At 34.2% G+C, this 17,203-nt stretch overlaps 1 protein-coding gene across 2 annotated transcripts; it reads right to left on the minus strand.

The window, feature by feature from the left end:
• Positions 1–9,065: 9,065 nt before the first annotated feature.
• On the minus strand, positions 9,066–16,339 carry LOC141724104 (beta-amylase 2, chloroplastic-like). 2 transcript variants are annotated; one of them, XM_074526094.1, is made up of 11 exons: positions 16,014–16,338; positions 14,651–15,124; positions 14,030–14,317; positions 13,340–13,417; positions 13,055–13,258; positions 12,404–12,598; positions 11,359–11,523; positions 10,467–10,727; positions 9,915–10,133; positions 9,532–9,751; positions 9,066–9,376 (listed from the first exon to the last, which is right to left on the minus strand). In XM_074526094.1, the coding sequence occupies exons 2-11, from the start codon at positions 15,086–15,088 to the stop codon at positions 9,354–9,356; spliced, it is 2,091 nt and encodes a 696-aa protein (XP_074382195.1). In that variant the 5' UTR covers positions 15,089–15,124; positions 16,014–16,338; the 3' UTR covers positions 9,066–9,353. The 2 variants fall into 2 exon arrangements, with proteins under 2 accessions (XP_074382195.1, XP_074382196.1); XM_074526095.1 differs by lacking the exons at positions 9,066–9,376; positions 9,532–9,751 and having other exon boundaries at positions 9,933–10,126; positions 16,014–16,339.
• Positions 16,340–17,203: the final 864 nt, after the last annotated feature.

Genomic DNA, 17,203 nt, shown 5'->3' on the forward strand with positions numbered 1-17,203 from the left:
GGACCTATAAAACTTGTTCCTCTCCGGGAACCTCAAAATCACTTGCTCAGATATAAAAGCATTGGATGATCCCTGGTGAGACAGCTGATCAGGCTATCCTATGAAACTTGTTCCGGAACTCAGAGACTAGCTAGGTCTCTGTCACGCTGGGCTGGTGGTTATAACAGGGTGCGCAACCACTTCGCCTCTTACGCTAACTTCCAGGCCGTTACGGGCCTTCTGCGCACACTCATCCAATTATCTGATCATTTTTATCCAATTTTCCAAATCACTTACCTATCTCTTGTCAAAACAATTACACTACAACACATTTTCCAAAACATTTCCGTTTTATTCAAAACTTAGAGATAGGTATTTTCAGAAGTTACTTTTCCCCCAAAACATAAGTTAACAAAATAATTTGAAACCCAGGGGATACGAAACTTAAATCGTTATGTTCCACTACGAGAATAAAACAACATTATATTCATATATGCTGAACCATACAGATATGGTCAGGGGTACTTGCCTTAATACGCTTTAACACTAATTTCTGACTGGCTTTGCACTGGTCGGGATGCTAAGGATTTCAACTGGAACCTACAGGAACCAAAATACCCTAAATTAGACGTATGAATATGCTTGACTATCCTCGTTAACAATCTACCCTTACATTAACAAACCCGACTCGTAACATTCTCAATATAATAATACACGTATCAATTAGGGTTCACGTCTTTAAAAGCCGGTTCAGTATTCATTCTCGTAATATAGGTATATTTGTCATTTTACGAAATTAGGGTTACCGGTTTCGAAAAGTATTCCATCGTAACACATAATCAGGTTTTGTACAAAATAGTTACATATAATCTATCGATGTTCCGATAGCCATTGGGTATGTCCTCGTATTTCCGTAATTAAATTTTCTCGGAAATCGGGCAGCACCTCCTTTGATTATCAGCTAACCCGTCGAACATCCCGACGTCAAAACAATCACAACCACAATCAACCGCAATTAAAATCCAACCACTGATTTCAGTCATCAATATCAGTCCAAAATTCTCAGTTACCAATTAAATACAATTATTAATTATTAGCCGTGTTTTTATGTTTTAATCGTATTTTATTCTCAATTCGCACCTTAAATCGTATTTTGTATTTTAGAATGTAGGACTCAGAACAACGTTATCACGGTCCACCGTCGGCTCGCCGAAGCTCATCGCCGACGGCGATAAAATTTATGGGTACCCGACAATTTCGGGTTCCAACATAAATTTCATCGATAATTATTAGTTAAATCTCGTGAACCGAATAATTTATTTCACAAATCACACCAATATTCGACTGATCTTCAAAATAATCAATTACTTTCGGCAGGAAATTAACGGAATAATCCCAACAGAATACGACTCCAATCAATAGAGGAACAGAGGCAATAGCAACATCGAAAACAACACAAGCAACACCATACACCCCTCCATCCCCTCCGGTCACTTTGCCGGAAAAATCAACACGGCGGCGACCGGAGAAGCACAGGGCGGCACACGCAGAAATACAAACACTCGCACACACTTATATCCCTGTAACGACACACACACACACGGAATCTAGCAACACAGGAGAAGAAGAAAGGAAACGGGAGGAAAGAAACAGAAATAGAGAGAGGACATGGGAGAGGGATCAAGAGAGAGAAGAAAGAAGAGGGGAAGAGGTGGTGGTATACCGGAGAATGGTGGTGGCGGCGGAACTGCGAAGAAAGAGAGGAAAGAGACGGGAGAGATTTTGGGAGAGAGAGATGAGAGAGAATGGAGAGATAAGGAAGCAAAAGAAATAAAATTTGGGGGATTTATCATATTTGCTGTGTTAATACTGCTTCTGGCACCGCATTAAACAAATAAATGGGAAATTTACTGAATACAGATAGGTCCAGAATTTGCCAAAATAATCTTAAAATCCCCGGAATAATTTAAAATTAATAAAATAACAAATTTGAAAATTTTACAATATTTTCTGAAATGCGCCACGCATCCGTATTTTACAATTTAACGAGCCAAAAGTGCGGGTGAATAAAAGCCAAAGCATTTTCAAAATAATTTTAAAAATTCTCTAAATATTCCAAACACAACGAAATGTGAATTTCATAATTTTTGAAACCCTTCTGAATTTAATACTGAATTTACAATATAATGCAATCAGAAAATCATTTAAAGATAAATAATCGATAAAATATTAATTTCTAAATTTCATAAATTCCTGAAAATAATAAATAAAATTATAAAGTGATAAAAATAATTTTAGAATCAATTCAAATATTTATGGAAATATATGTTGAATAAAATCACCTTTAACCATAAAACAAGTAACACAACGTCACCGCTAATTACACAAACGATCCTCGAATACCAATAATCACACATAATTAATAAAATATTAACAAAAATAATATTCAACTAATGGAACCCATATACATAATTTATTTATTTAATTATTTAGTAATCACACCTTTAAATATTACAAAAATGTACGAGTCGTTATATACTTGACACATCAAGCGCAAGATCATGCACAAGGTCATGCATTTTGCATCTGTAAAGGTTGCCGTATTTATTCCATTCTATTTCTTGTAACAAAGAATTCCTCAATAAAATGTCAAAGTACTCGTTTCCGATGTCTTCCATCAAAGCACTGCCATCTCCTGAAAGAAATCCCAAGGCCATCCATATTTCTATTATTTGATCTTTGCTGATATAAGAATCCTTTGGTATAGTAGAGCAATATGCAAAACATTGTTTCAATGAAGAATAAGGTAGATTATTTTATGACAACCTTAATGAAGATAATGCACCTTCTAGTTTCCATGTTTCACTGTCATGGATCCGCAACCACTCTTGTTTTGTCTTCTTTGAGTACAATAAACCCCCTAGTGCTTTTATTGCCAAAGGCATCCCACCACACCTTTTCACCATTCTTCTCCCTAGGGCCGCAAATGCCTCTGTTTCTAAAACTCCTCCATCCGTGAATGCTCTGTGCTTGAACAATTTCCAACTATCTTATTCTGATAGTTTTTGCACCTGATAAGGATCAGAACATCGCATGACATCAATGACTTCCTACTTACGAGTGGTGACCAAAATATTGGTGCCTCTCGCACCACCAACTGCAAGCAAAGAATTCCTCAACTTCTCCCACTCCTCTGCTTTCTCATTCCAAACATCATCTAGTACAAGTAAAAACTTTTTCCCCTTTAGCTTTTCTTGAAGATCTTTGATTAGTCCTTCTGCATTTTCTAACACAGATGGCCTTGAAGTGAGTGATACTACCATCTGATTTAAAATCCTGATGAAATCAAAATCATCTGATACAGTAACCCACATCCTCTCGGGGAACATATTGACTACAACATCTTTATTGTAAATCATACGAGCAAGAGTTGTTTTTCCTTGACCTCTCATCCCTAGTATTGCATTAACCGATAAACCCTCATCATTTTTGTTGCAAAGCATATTGACTAAAAAAGATAGATCGTCATCCCTTCCGACTATTAGTGACTCTTCTTCAAAGGGTGGGGTATGGCGTACCTCTCTATGTTACACAATAGATGTTAAATGCTCAACTAGCCTAAGACCGATATCGGTTGCCCGTTTACAAATCTTGTCGAAGGAAGTATTGATGTACTTGATCTTACGTGCAACTTTGAAACGATAAATTAAGGTGTTTTTAGAAGAACTGAAAAATCCCCTTACCTTATGATGATACTCCACTTTTCTTCGAGTAAGTTCATACTCAAGTTAATCCATAAAAGCTTCAGCTACACGAGCTACATCTTCAAGTTTGTCGAACCACTTCCTGGCAGTAGACATGATTAAGTTGTTGGAACCAGCATCGTTCAAGAGAGCACCAGTTAATTCAAATCTCTCACGCAGTGTCTCCAGGTCTTCATGAAGTTTCAAAACCTGAATGACTTCATTCGTCGCAAGTGAAGCAAGCTTTCGAATGAGTCCAGCGGCAAGATCAAATGCAATTGCTTCAGCCATAATTTGTTATGCTGAGGAAAATGTGTATGTGGTGATGATGGTTGCAAAGAGCCAAGAAGCAACCCTTGAGATAGACCTGGCAAATCGGATAACCGGATCGGTTTCGGATCGGATGTATTTCGGATCGGTTCCACTTTCGGATTATGATATAACTCGAGGTCATTCAGATCGGATCGGATGTGATTCGGTTCGGGTCTAATTCAGATAAAAAGTGGATGAAATTCGGATAAAAATCGGACAAATTCGGTTCGGATATTTCGGGTCTTAACTTATTTATTTTTTCATGTTTTGAGACTTAAAAAAATATCTTTTCATTAAATGTAGTACTTTTAATATAATATAATGTACTTTTACATTAATTTATAATTAAATTATCACGAATATAAGAGTTTTTAAGTATGAAGTTTGCTTATTCCGGATCATATTCGGTTCAAATATTATATGAATTGATTTTGTTCGGTTCCAATTTATAATCGGATCTAGTATTTCGGATCATTCTCGGTTAAATTTTCGGATTGATTTAATTTGATTTTCGGATAATTATCGGATTATATAATTCGGATCTCGGATCGGATCTCAGATTCATAGATTTCGGTTCGGTTCATTCGGATACAGACCCATTCTGTCATGTCTAGCTTGAGATGTAGTCTTGGTCAACTTTGTGGTGCCATATAAGTCACCGAAGATACAGTTGGCATCCACATGGGTTGGGTCTTTTTTTATTTTTCCGAATCATAGCATGAAAGACCGAATTACAATCACACCTGCGTTACATATGTTAATATTTTATGGTATATATATTGCACGAGTAAATAGCTATTACTTATATTTATAGTACTTTCTTTTGTTGACAGGAGGAGTCTGCTTGTATCTGTTTATGCACATGTAGTTCTTTGACATGTAATTTTGTGACCCACAAACATAAAATTTGTGAGCGTGGAACTTTGGATTGTAAGAACACCTATTAGCTACACAGAACTCTACTTGAGGTTCCCAGACACAGTAGATATTTCCTTTTCCCAAGTAGAACTAAATGTGTATATGTGTATCATATTTTTTTGTTAACTTACGGAGGCTACATATTTTAGTGTCAAGTTATCGCAGGGACTGTGTGTGGGTGTAACTGTATACACTAGTAAATGTGATTGCTTGTATGTTGATACTACAATCTTAGTTCAGCAATTTTAAGGGGATTGTCTTGTTTAATCTGTAAAGCCTTGACAACTAGCCGTTGAAGTGAAATAGGCTAATTTTGAGACACGAAGGGAACTAACTGAGGAGTATCTGTTTTCAGCTCTGATTCAAAATGATCATAAGACCTGATATACCATAGTATAACTCAGTGATTATCCTGGTTTGCAATCACGTGTAGCATTGGTTATCTATCTAGTTTGATCTTGTAAGGAAGATGAAGGTTGTCATGTTGTTGCCTGTGGGGCCTTCACAAATCGCAAGTGATGGAAGCCTAATTGTCTTCTTGAATATATGAGCATGATCAGTAACGATAAAGAACATGCCAAAGGCGACATATGGCACATTTGGAACAATATATTAAACACCAACTCAATAACACTGTTAAGTCTTACTGTACCCTCAACACAAGCGATTCAGCAAAATAGCACCAGAAATCTAGCCAAGTGGTGGTTATGGGGCTTCATCTTTTGTTGCCCCTATAAACTTGATGTCTTGCTCCATCAGACGGGCCCCTATCATCGGGCATCTCCTTGACAAGCTCTTTTACATAATCCTTCAACGATTTGTGCTCTCCATTGGCCAGGGAACTAACAAAGTTGTGTAAGCAAATCTTGTAATGATTCATAGTTGAGGCCACCACGCCATCTTCTGGCTGTTTGACAGCCTTTTTTTTCTCTTGGAGGTTATTCCTCTCGCCAACAGCTGCAAATGCTTCTGTCCACGCTTCATCACGTTTCCTCAACAGCTACAAATGCTTCTGTCCGTGCTTCATCACGTTCCCTCTCAAGCTCTTTCATTTTCTCATCCCAGCTGGCTTTCTGATCCTTCAAGTTCTGGATCTGACCCTCGAGCTCAGTTACTTTCTCCCGTAACTCTTTGGTCAGCTGCCCAAAGAATGAGCCCAACTGATCGAAGATAGAGCATTGATAACATACCAAAAATGAAAACTATAATGTTAGCTATTAAGATATATTATTATCAACAAAAGTAGGCCAGGCGAGAAGTGAGCTAATTTACTTTAGTCATAGCCATACTAGGGCACTTCAGCCTGGGACGATCAACTAATAACTTATGCTCGTATTGGTCAGGGGTTGAGAACGGGAATTGATACTGCTAAAAACAGCAATAAACATTGTGTAAAAATTAAGGCAACTGTAAAATTAGAAAACTTTGCTTGGTGACCCAGTTTGTTTAGTAACCAGTGTTTGAGCAAGCATCTTGAAAAAGATTCACCAAGTCACATATACTAACATGTCATGCTACTAAAAGTTTTAACACGTACTAAGAAATGCCCCCAGTTTTTGTGCAGATCAACCCTTGTATTGTAAACAATAGTTGATTTCATTTTGCAACCTCTACCTTTTTTTCAATAACAAAATTATATATTTACTTTCAAAAATACAGTTTGCAACCCCTAACTTTCTACATCAAATACAATATGCATCCTTTTAACCATTTTATTAAAAATATTTTTATTTTGAAGAGTAAAATTGAAATTCAGCAAAATTTTTAAATAATAATTTTATTTAAATTAAACTAAAAATTAGAATTTCAATTTATAAAAATAATATTAATATTATTTTATATTTTACTCAGTATAATTTTTAAAATATAAATGTATTTAGAAACTTTATGATTATATATAAAAACATATATTTTGCTTGATAAATATATTTTAAGTATTTAGTATTATGATTAATTTAGAGCATTACTAATGGAAAATAGCTACTTCCTGATTTTTTACTTACTTTTTCCTCTTGGCACGCATTAAGGCTACTATAAAATATATTCTATAATTTATTTTTAGAATTTTATTTTTCTATTTAAAATTTAAACATTATATTTTTATTTAAAAGAAAAAATAATTAAAATTATTTAGTGAACCATACTTTACGGAAATTTTAAAATGCGTACCGATTTTCCGTCACCAATGTAAAGAACGGGTGGGGTATAATCTTTTTTCATGTAAAATATGCATTAAAATAAATATTTTTATTGATTTGAAATTTTAGTTATTAATATTAACATCTTAATTTCAATTTTATAACCGGAAGAGATGCATGTTAAAGTTAACATTGAAAATTAAGGGTTGCAAACTGTGTTTTACAAAATAGGTATACTATTTTGATTTTAAATGAAAGGTGGGGGTTGCAAAGTGCAATTAACTCTTTTTCATTTAGTACTGTAAAATACAGTTTGCAACCCTTAACTTTCAATATTAACTTCAACATGCATCCCTTCGGTTATAAAATTGAAATTAAGATATTAATATTAATAACTAAAATTTCAAATCAATAAAAATTTTATTTTAATGCATATTTTACATGAAAAAAGATTATACCCCACCCGTTCTTTACATTGGTGACGGAAAATCGGTACGCATTTTAAAATTTCCGTAAAGTATGGTTCACTAAATAATTTTAATTATTTTTTCTTTTAAATAAAAATATACTGTTTAAATTTTATATAAAAAAATAAAATTCTAAAAATAAATTATAGAATATATTTTATAGGAGCCTTAATGCGTGCCAAGAGTAAAAAGTAAGTAAAAAATCAGGAATTAGCTATTTTTCATTAGTAATGCTCTAAATTAATCATAATGTTAAATACTTAAAATATATTTATCAAGCAAAATATATGTTTTTATATATAATCATAAAGTTTCTAAATACATTTATATTTTAAAAATTATACTGAGTAAAATATAAAATAATTGATATTAATATTATTTTTATAAATTGAAATTCTAATTTTTAGTTTAATTTAAATAAAATTATTATTTAAATATTTTGCTGAATTTCAATTTTACTCTTCAAAATATAAATATTTTTAATAAAATGGTTAAACGGATGCATATTATATTTGATTTCGAAAGTTAGGGGTTGCAAACTGTATTTTTGAAAGTAAGTATATAGTTTTGTTATTGAATTAAAAGTAGGAGTTGCAAAATGCAATTAACTCTACGAAAAATAATAACATTTTTTATACGTTATTACCTAGAAAATTACAGAATATTTGATAGTTTACTAAAAGAATTGGTTGGTACATCCTAATACGATATTAGTGTAACAGAACTCAGTTATTTAAATATTGAGTAATGTTAGTATGGCAAAAAAAAAAATTATTATAAAATGACGTATGACAACTGACGAAATTAATTCACAAACATATATATATATAGATTCATATCATTATTAGGAAAGTAACCATTTACAGCGTCAGAAGATTTTTGTAACAATTTTTTTATCAGGTTGACCTCCCTGATATTATAACAGTAAACTCCCTTGATATTATAACATTTACCCTTATAAATATATAAGGGTAATTTTAGGATAAATTATTGATATCTACAAAATTGTTATTAAATTTGTATGGGTGAGTTTATAAATGATGGAATTGTTGCGTGCACATGTATGGGATACAGGCATACAACTAAACTTGCTTGATGTAATTCGAGAGAAAAATCAGTACTGGCGTTGTTCTTCTGTAAAAAAAACACGAGAGGCAACGTTAAAAGCGAAGATTTAAGCGTGGAACACATTAATAAGAAATGAAGAGGCAATACTATAGCACTTGGTGGATCATACCCTTTGCTTGGCAAGTGTTTGTATGCGTGCATTGTGGCCTTGCATTTCTGCAAGGTAGCCGTCTATATTACGCAGAGCAACAATGTAGAGTAGACTACATTTGATGGATCTGTTTCTACCCTTTGTCTTAATTGGAAGATTGATATGCTTTACTTCCCCACCGATGACTAGTCATAATCCAGAAGACTAGGGGTCATACCAAATAATACATCTACCACCACTGATGAATTATCAGAAGACTTGGGTTTATATAAAGTAAACATTACGCATCTGTAGGGCAATCTTACATTTATTTCACTTAAGTCTGTTTGTGCCCTTATAGCTAGAGTGTCTTTTGGTTGACTGACTTGCCAGCATCTTGTGGCCACTCATGTTTTCTAGTCAGATCCCACAGATTTTTAAGCAGGCACCAAAAATTACTTGGTTTACATTAGCCATACATTATAAAGGTATTTGTATATACACACATGTTATACTACAAATCTATTTTCCACCAGCAATTACCTGGTTAAACCATTGATCATACAAGTAGTGGATCCTTTCTAACTTGTGACTATAACTAAACGTCAAGAACTGCTTCTCCTGCAACCAAAACAAGAAAATTAATCACAATACTGAAATAGTGGGTACTAATAGTCCAACAAAAGGAAAAGACTGCCTATGGTAAGGTGATCATAACACAAATTTCTTGAATAAAAGCTCTGGAAACATCAAAAAGACATAAGATGTACTCTTACCATGCATTCTCTTAACAAATCGTTCAAATTCCATGAAGTTCTGTCGTTCCATGAGAAGCTGGCCAATCCTAAGATATGTAAAGGAAGTTAAATGTCTACCGTCCGGATCATTCAAAGGCTTTGCCTTCTCCAAGATATGGTTATAACCATCTCTGTCATGACAGGGAAGATCATTTTCACTAGAAACTGGTATAAGAGCATCCCATGCAGCATTTAGAACCTGGACATGGAGCTGTAATGTTAGAAGATTGATCAACAAGTGTACAAAATTGAACTACTTAACGATTTAAACTTTTAGATTTCAAAACTTGTTCTTATACAATGACTTCGAACTTCACTAGATTAAAAGGTCAGAACTTTATATGCCTACAGGCTAGACTCACTTGCCAATTCAACCCCTCCGGATCCCCCAATTCTCCTGAGAAGTCCCCGCATTGAGCTAACATGCCTCTACCAGCACATGTGAAATTTAAGCCAGCTTCATGCTTCTTTAACATTGCCATGATGGGAGCATAGCCATCACGGTTGCAGGGGTTGTAAAATCCAGCTGTTAGTTCTGCTGCATGGCTGGATGATTTGTACCACCAATAAATACCTGATAACTGCTCAAGAGTTAGCATACGAGAAAAAACTGGATCAAATAGGACCCAGGTAAAATACTTAGACAGCTTATATCAAAGGATTTATAAATTACTTCAATTAGCTATTACAAAGTGTGTTGAGCAACACTAGCCTAGTAGTAATTAACTAACTATTTATATAAAACCGTGAACAGCAAAAGGCTCATCTACTGATGAAAATCTATAAACCTGTTAAATAAGGGCCCTTAACATATCAGTAAGTTAGTCGATCAATCAATAATCCTCACCTAAATAAACTAGAATAGTAGCAAGATTTTACAGATTAAAAACAAACAGATTATATAAATTACTCACCTTTGCAGCAATAGAAATGCCTTCAAAAGCCATTTTGGCCAGAGATATTACCCGGTCACCATGGTCAACTAAAACTTGCGAGTACCAACTGAGAAAGAACCTTCCATAATGGCCGCTGTAATCTCCCCCGTCACAAAAAAATCCAGTTTCTTTCGGCTGGGAATTATAGGAACCCGAGTTTTCTGGGCCTTGTGCCCAAAAGGAGTGACCCCTTGTCTCAGCAGCTCTTCTCAGGCTTTTCAACAGATACTGATCATAACACTGCAATTAAAAACAATTATTTGGCTGCCTTGTTCTAGAATAGGAACACAAAACACTTTTGTTAAATTGCCAATTTTAGCATTAGACGCTTGATTCCTCCGGAAGATACTCGAGGAACAAAACTTATAAGATAACATATGAAAGTTTCGTGTCTATTAAAGCCATGGAACTTGGCTAATAGATAAGTGTGATTGTATGGCTAGAGATATAACATTCCTCAAAATAGTGGCCCCTATTCTGAGATCTATTATGCTCCGTCATTGCCTCAAAATATTTCACAAGATATCCAAAATAGTAATATAACATGCCGGTAAAATTAGGATGTAAAAAAAAAGTAGGACCACCAATGATGACCAGAAAGCCATCAAACGATCCTCCATCAGAATCGGATCCACTAGAAATATATGCTGGACATGAATCATGAATAGTTAAACACAAACTCTACTAATAGCAACACCCTGCTATATAAAAAATAGCTTATAAGATGAAAAGAGGCCTGAAACATATTTACATTCAATAGTCTGAATTATTTGAATAAAATAAATCCCACCAAAACAAAAACAAAAAATTTGGCTGCTAAATGTTGAGAAAAAGTAACTTACACTAAACGAATTTTTTTTTTAATATTTACCTGAAATTCACCAACACCCGGATATCTCCAACCATGTTTCACAGGATTGGACGGGTATCGTAGTTCACCACAGGGACCAAGTCCTATTTCAATCAGCGAGATACTTCCGTCTTCAAAAAACACATCAAATTCCGTCCGGAAACTTCTCATGCAGTCAAAGTAAACCTACAAGTATTGTGCATACAAGAAAGTTGAACCTTTGAATACTAATGGACTGCTTGTATAATGATCCCGACTAAACACCCAACTAACAAGTAATAAAACTAATCGGTAAACTTGAAACGCATAAACCGTGCACGCATAACTCACTTTGAAGGATATACTTAGCAAAGACTAGGAATAATCTGTGCACACTTAAATTGTTTTGGAGTAGGGTCCCCGGGAATAAATTCAATTAATAATTACCGGGTGCAGAGGAACCATTAACCCATTTTATTAGTCGATAAGTGAATTGCAGTGGCACAGTCTAAGGACCTTGACATTTTTATATGATGGAAAAGAACCTCAAAAATTGATATATTGGCAGTAGGACATTTGTAAATACACCTGCAAGGATGGATTTCGAACTATATAGCCATATACAAGTTAAGCATGTTGTAAATAAGCCGAGTTAGAATTAAAATTCACATTCTTCAACCCTGAACCTTAACAAGAATTATCCAATATGGCGAGAAGAAACTTAAACTATACATAATTTATGCGCAAGTTCCTTTGTTCTTCAAGTCACTTCAACTAAAATGCATGGCAACAAGTAGAGTGGCTTACTAGTACAGTAATCCACCAGTACAGTAATCCTTGCAATTTAAATCCAAATTCAGATAAGCCCATGTATTATTCCATACTATTGATTCATTAATAGTAGTGCAAGGAATTGACAGGAAAGAAAAGATAGAAAACTTTCAGAACATTTCATTGGTTTAAGATGGAAAAATCAAGTTATTTTAGAGAAGGGAAAGAAAGGTCTCATTTGTTTGAATGATATAGCTATCTCTGGTCCCTAGGACAACATATATACTTGCAAATATTTCAAAGGCCAAAATTATACCTCCACAGCAGTCCGGCCACGTAAAACACGTTCTTTATCGATTCCCCAAGAAAGACATTCTTGATTGCGTCTTCCTGCTCTATCTGTGAAAAAGATGTCTGGATTGGTAAGACCAATTTCGGCTACCCACTGAGGAAGTGGAATAATTACATCATCACCCACATTGCCTCCACATTCATGAAAGCACATTACAACCTGAGTCGGTTTCAGTTAACTTGATCAGTTCACAGACTTTGAGATATTTATACTCAAATCTCATCAATAACAAATTAAAATCTATTATTTATAACAAAGAATAGGAATTAGTATAATTACAAGTACAAAAAGATGTCGTGAGATCAATAATGATAGTTACAAAAATAAATATAGAATAAAAATTTAGAACTATAATACACACATATTTATATAAATGTTTAGTTAATAAATGTACTAGAAATCCCATGAATTGCAGAGGATAAAAGGTAGTATCTATAAGGGTCATAGTGTGATATAGATGTTATTTCGATTGAATGCGTTATTTGCTTAATCAACCTCAAAATGATCTAATGGTGCATTTGCACTTGCTCTGCAAATCAATTAATTAGCATTACTTAGAGAAGAGATGCAATTGTATCAAGTTAAACCCTTCACCGCAGTGTTCATTTAACTCACCTGTACTTTGAGCTTTAGTTCACGGACAACTTGAAACAACCTTTTGTAGCCGCTCCAATTGTAAACCTGTGGACCGTGTGCTTCTACTATACCCCACCAGGCATTAACCACAACACCATCAACATTGATTGCTTTTAAGAATCTAAGTTGGTTTAGTAGACTATCAGAATCCACAAGTTCACACTTCATACTGATGACACCTAGCTGGAGCCCAAAATAGAACATGTTAAAAAGAAAAAATATCAGCACTTCACCATTTTAATAGAGTTAATATAGAGAACTCACAGGTAACATGACATAAACGGGAACATAGTGAGTGCCAGCGAAATCTCGCTCCTGCAGCCTCTGGGGTATGATAACAACCTGACAGATAAGCGTAATCATTAGGCATGTCTATTTGAAGTCAGCAAAATAGATACAACCTAAAAAAAAGCAACATGACCCCGTATCCAATCCAAGCGTGATAGCTAGTGCTGGAACACTATCTTCGGATTTGGTGAAACTTACAAATAAGACTAGAAACCAGCACATTGCAGAAGATCACTTAATCAAAAAGTTGCAATATACAAATTTGACACTTTCTTTATTTAAATATATTATATACATAGATCAACCACTATACAGAAGGGGCCTGATCACCAAAGCTTCTAGCTAAGCAGAAGAGGAACTACTGGAGTACGAAGTATGAACCATCAAGAAGTCCAATCAATAGCATCCATCATACCATACAAAAATAAAAACATATTTATTTAACCACCCACTCTAAACACACAGACACACACGTCTGTGGTACTGTTTAATGGCAGTCCAGCAGTGCATACTATACCTGTGAGTTGAATTCATAATATAAGGTTTCAAGTGCAATATGCACTTCTTGATATACAACGAGTACACGATTGTTGAAGGAAAACCATTAATTGTAATTCATCAGCCCATTCATTACACACAGAATTTAAAGTAGAGTGAGTCATTTACCTGTCTATTATTAACAGCATCCATGGATCCCCCAATAATGGAATCGTCATGAACATCTAATCCCTCAGCTAACAGGGCTGAAGTCTGAGACGGAGCATTCGATGTTACATCGTAAGGGGAGGAACATGGAACAAAAATATCTTTCAATTGACATGCATTATATTCCCCCGTACTCTGATAGCTAGATGACATCCCTCCTAAGGAAGCAGGTGACATTTGCTGAGGTGGCATCAGAGAAGATGAAGATGTGACAACTGTTGTAGGTGTGACAGCCGCAGGCTTTGTGCTCTGCAGAAGTTCAACAGCAATATACTTATTTGGTGCTATAAAACTTATGATTACTGGGTATGCTACTTGCTAATTATTATGCGGATTGTCTCACACTCTTAGGTCAGTCTCAACAGATTCTGGAGGAAAACAAAATAGCACCAAATATACACATTTATGTCCCTCTAAGGCATCCAATAAAATTATGAATAATGTAGGTTTTGAGTTTCACTTCTATCTGTTTTTCGTCTAAAACGAAGGGGGGTTGTAAAGTTCAAAAAGAAAAAAGGGGATTCCATTAGGATAATGCGCATTAAAAAAAACCTGTAGATAAAGAACATACAGATGGATTACCTGTGACCTGGAAGGAAACGTAGTTCCATCCGGTAGAACAACCCAACCAGCCTCTCTAGCCAGAGCTGCAATCACATCATTGATATCTGCTCTTACCCGAAGATTATAGTTTCCGTGCCTTCGAAGCCCTGTCAAGATCTTTGCAGTAATTGCTCTTCGTTGTCGCTCTCGTAACTTTGTTCTCTCCTTCTCCTCCATAGGCCTGCACCTTCTGTTACTTCCTTGAGGAGTCAATTGCTCTTGATATTGCTGATGTTGCTGAAATCGATTATTATTGCTGCTGGTTGATGCAAAGCCTCCTTCAACACCAACCATCACCTGATTTGCAGTATTCTTATCGTCATCGTCATCATCTTCATCATCTTCTTCTTTCACATCCATTCCCATTTCTTCATCATCATCTTCACTCGTCTGGAATTTTTGCATCTCACTTGACATAACTTTTTTCGCTTGTAACTAATAAGTTCTGCAACCCTGAATATCGAGTCATAACGATGGAACATCAACCAAGTAGCAAATTCAACATAATATCAAATAAAAGAAGCCTATAGGCTATAGCCATCGACGTCAATGTTTACAAAGACCAAATAACTACAACAATATTATATTAAAGGCTCAATATTTCCCACAATTATTACTCACTCCCTAATTTGCCCAATTTGTTAAAAAAATAACTTATTATATTTACAAATAGATTAGTTAAGGATCACCCTTCTCATAATTTTAATGTGAATAAAAAATGCATTCAAAATATATTAAAATTCAAATCACAGAACTTTCTAAAATCCAGTCCCCTAATTTAATATGACTCAACTGGTAAAAATTGAATTTTTTTTCCCATAAAAATCCAATTTTTATAAATCTCAGCCCTGCTCTAGACTTTTTTACATTCCAAAAAAATGCAAACTATGACTAACAAACAATTAATTAGGATAAAAAAAGGAGCATTTTCTTACCAAAAGTATTGCCAATTCACACTAATTCGCCGCAGTTTATACTTACTAACAAAACACTTGTTTGTCTAGACTAATTCCATGACTTAAAAGTCAAATACGTTGACAGAAGTAGCATTTAGCCCTTCATAATTTTGACAAATCATCCCAAAAAAAAAAAAGTAAAGTCAAATGAGTTCCAATTAACTACTAGTCTACCACTACTTGAGCTCATGTTCATAGAAAAAAAACAAAGAAAAAAAAATTAAAAAAATGATCTAAATAAGCTTGAAAGCAATTACTAAAATATTTATCACTACAAATTAAAAAAGAATAAATGCTTTAACATGAATAGCAAAATAGAAGCATATATAAGTACATGAAAAACCTATACATACATACATACATACACAAAAAAAATGATAATTTACCTTGAAGTGTCATAAATGTCAGAAAGTAACAAACAATTTCCACCTCATTTCCATCTTCAACACATAAAGATGAAAACTTTATGATAATTTACACTTATTCTCGCACAGTAATAGCTGCAAAAGACCAGATCTGTAAAAAGGTGGAGTCTTTTCTCCGGAAAAGGCGTCGGAGATGTTGAGAGATGAGTCCGAGAAGAGAGGGAGTGGAAAGTGAAGTGTTAAGAGAGTTTTCAATTTTCCGGCGAGAGTCCGGCAAGATGGAGAGAGGAGGCGGTGGAGAGAGAAAGAGGGGGGGGTTAGGGTTTGGCACGCGTGTGAGGGGGGGTTTGTGTTATGGGTTTGGCACGGTTTAGGCGTGTGCTGTTTGCTTCAGCACGTGCCTTGCGCGTGATAGATTTTCTCACCATCTCTATTTTCTTTTTTTTATTCCTTCAACAAAAATAGTATGGTTCTAAAAATTCCTGACTTTATCTATTAATTCTTTACAAAGCATCTCACCGTCCGATTTTTGAAATCCGATTAATAATTATGTATTATTCTTGATCGATATATTGCAAATAAATTATTAGATTTTTACTCAAATAAAAACTTCTTAAAATGGGAAATGTAAGAATTGGTGATTTTTGTAGTTAAAATTGGTGATTTTATAAAATTTTAAAAAAAAATTATTTGCACAAAATTACCAATTTATTGAATATGAATTTCAACTTTTCAAAAAATCATTAATTTCAACGACATAAATCACTAGTTCTCACGATTCTCATTTTAAGAAGTTTTCACGGGAGCACGACCTTAAACTATTATATATAAAATGGAATTTCAATTGAATGTAAATAATTATATTATATAACATGATACAATAAATATATATTAACTTTTAAATTTATTAAATATAAGGATAGTAAAGTTAAATATAAATTATGATATTAAAATATATCCGATTTTTCCTTCAATAATCTGATTAATCCTAAATTAGTATCATGACTAATACCTTCATGTTAGATAATGAATCACACACATAGGGGGGAATGTGTGTTAGTGTTTTTCTGTTTTTCTTGAAGTATTTTTTATGATGAACAAATTAAATTAGAATCTAGTAGTTATTGGTGTTAGTACTGAATTTAGACAAATAAAACAGTGAACACAAATCTTTCAAAACTCACCTAATCTTATATTAAAATTAAAAATAT

Source organism: Apium graveolens, chromosome 5, assembly GCF_009905375.1.
Source record: "Apium graveolens cultivar Ventura chromosome 5, ASM990537v1, whole genome shotgun sequence".
Lineage (NCBI taxonomy): Eukaryota > Viridiplantae > Streptophyta > Magnoliopsida > Apiales > Apiaceae > Apium > Apium graveolens.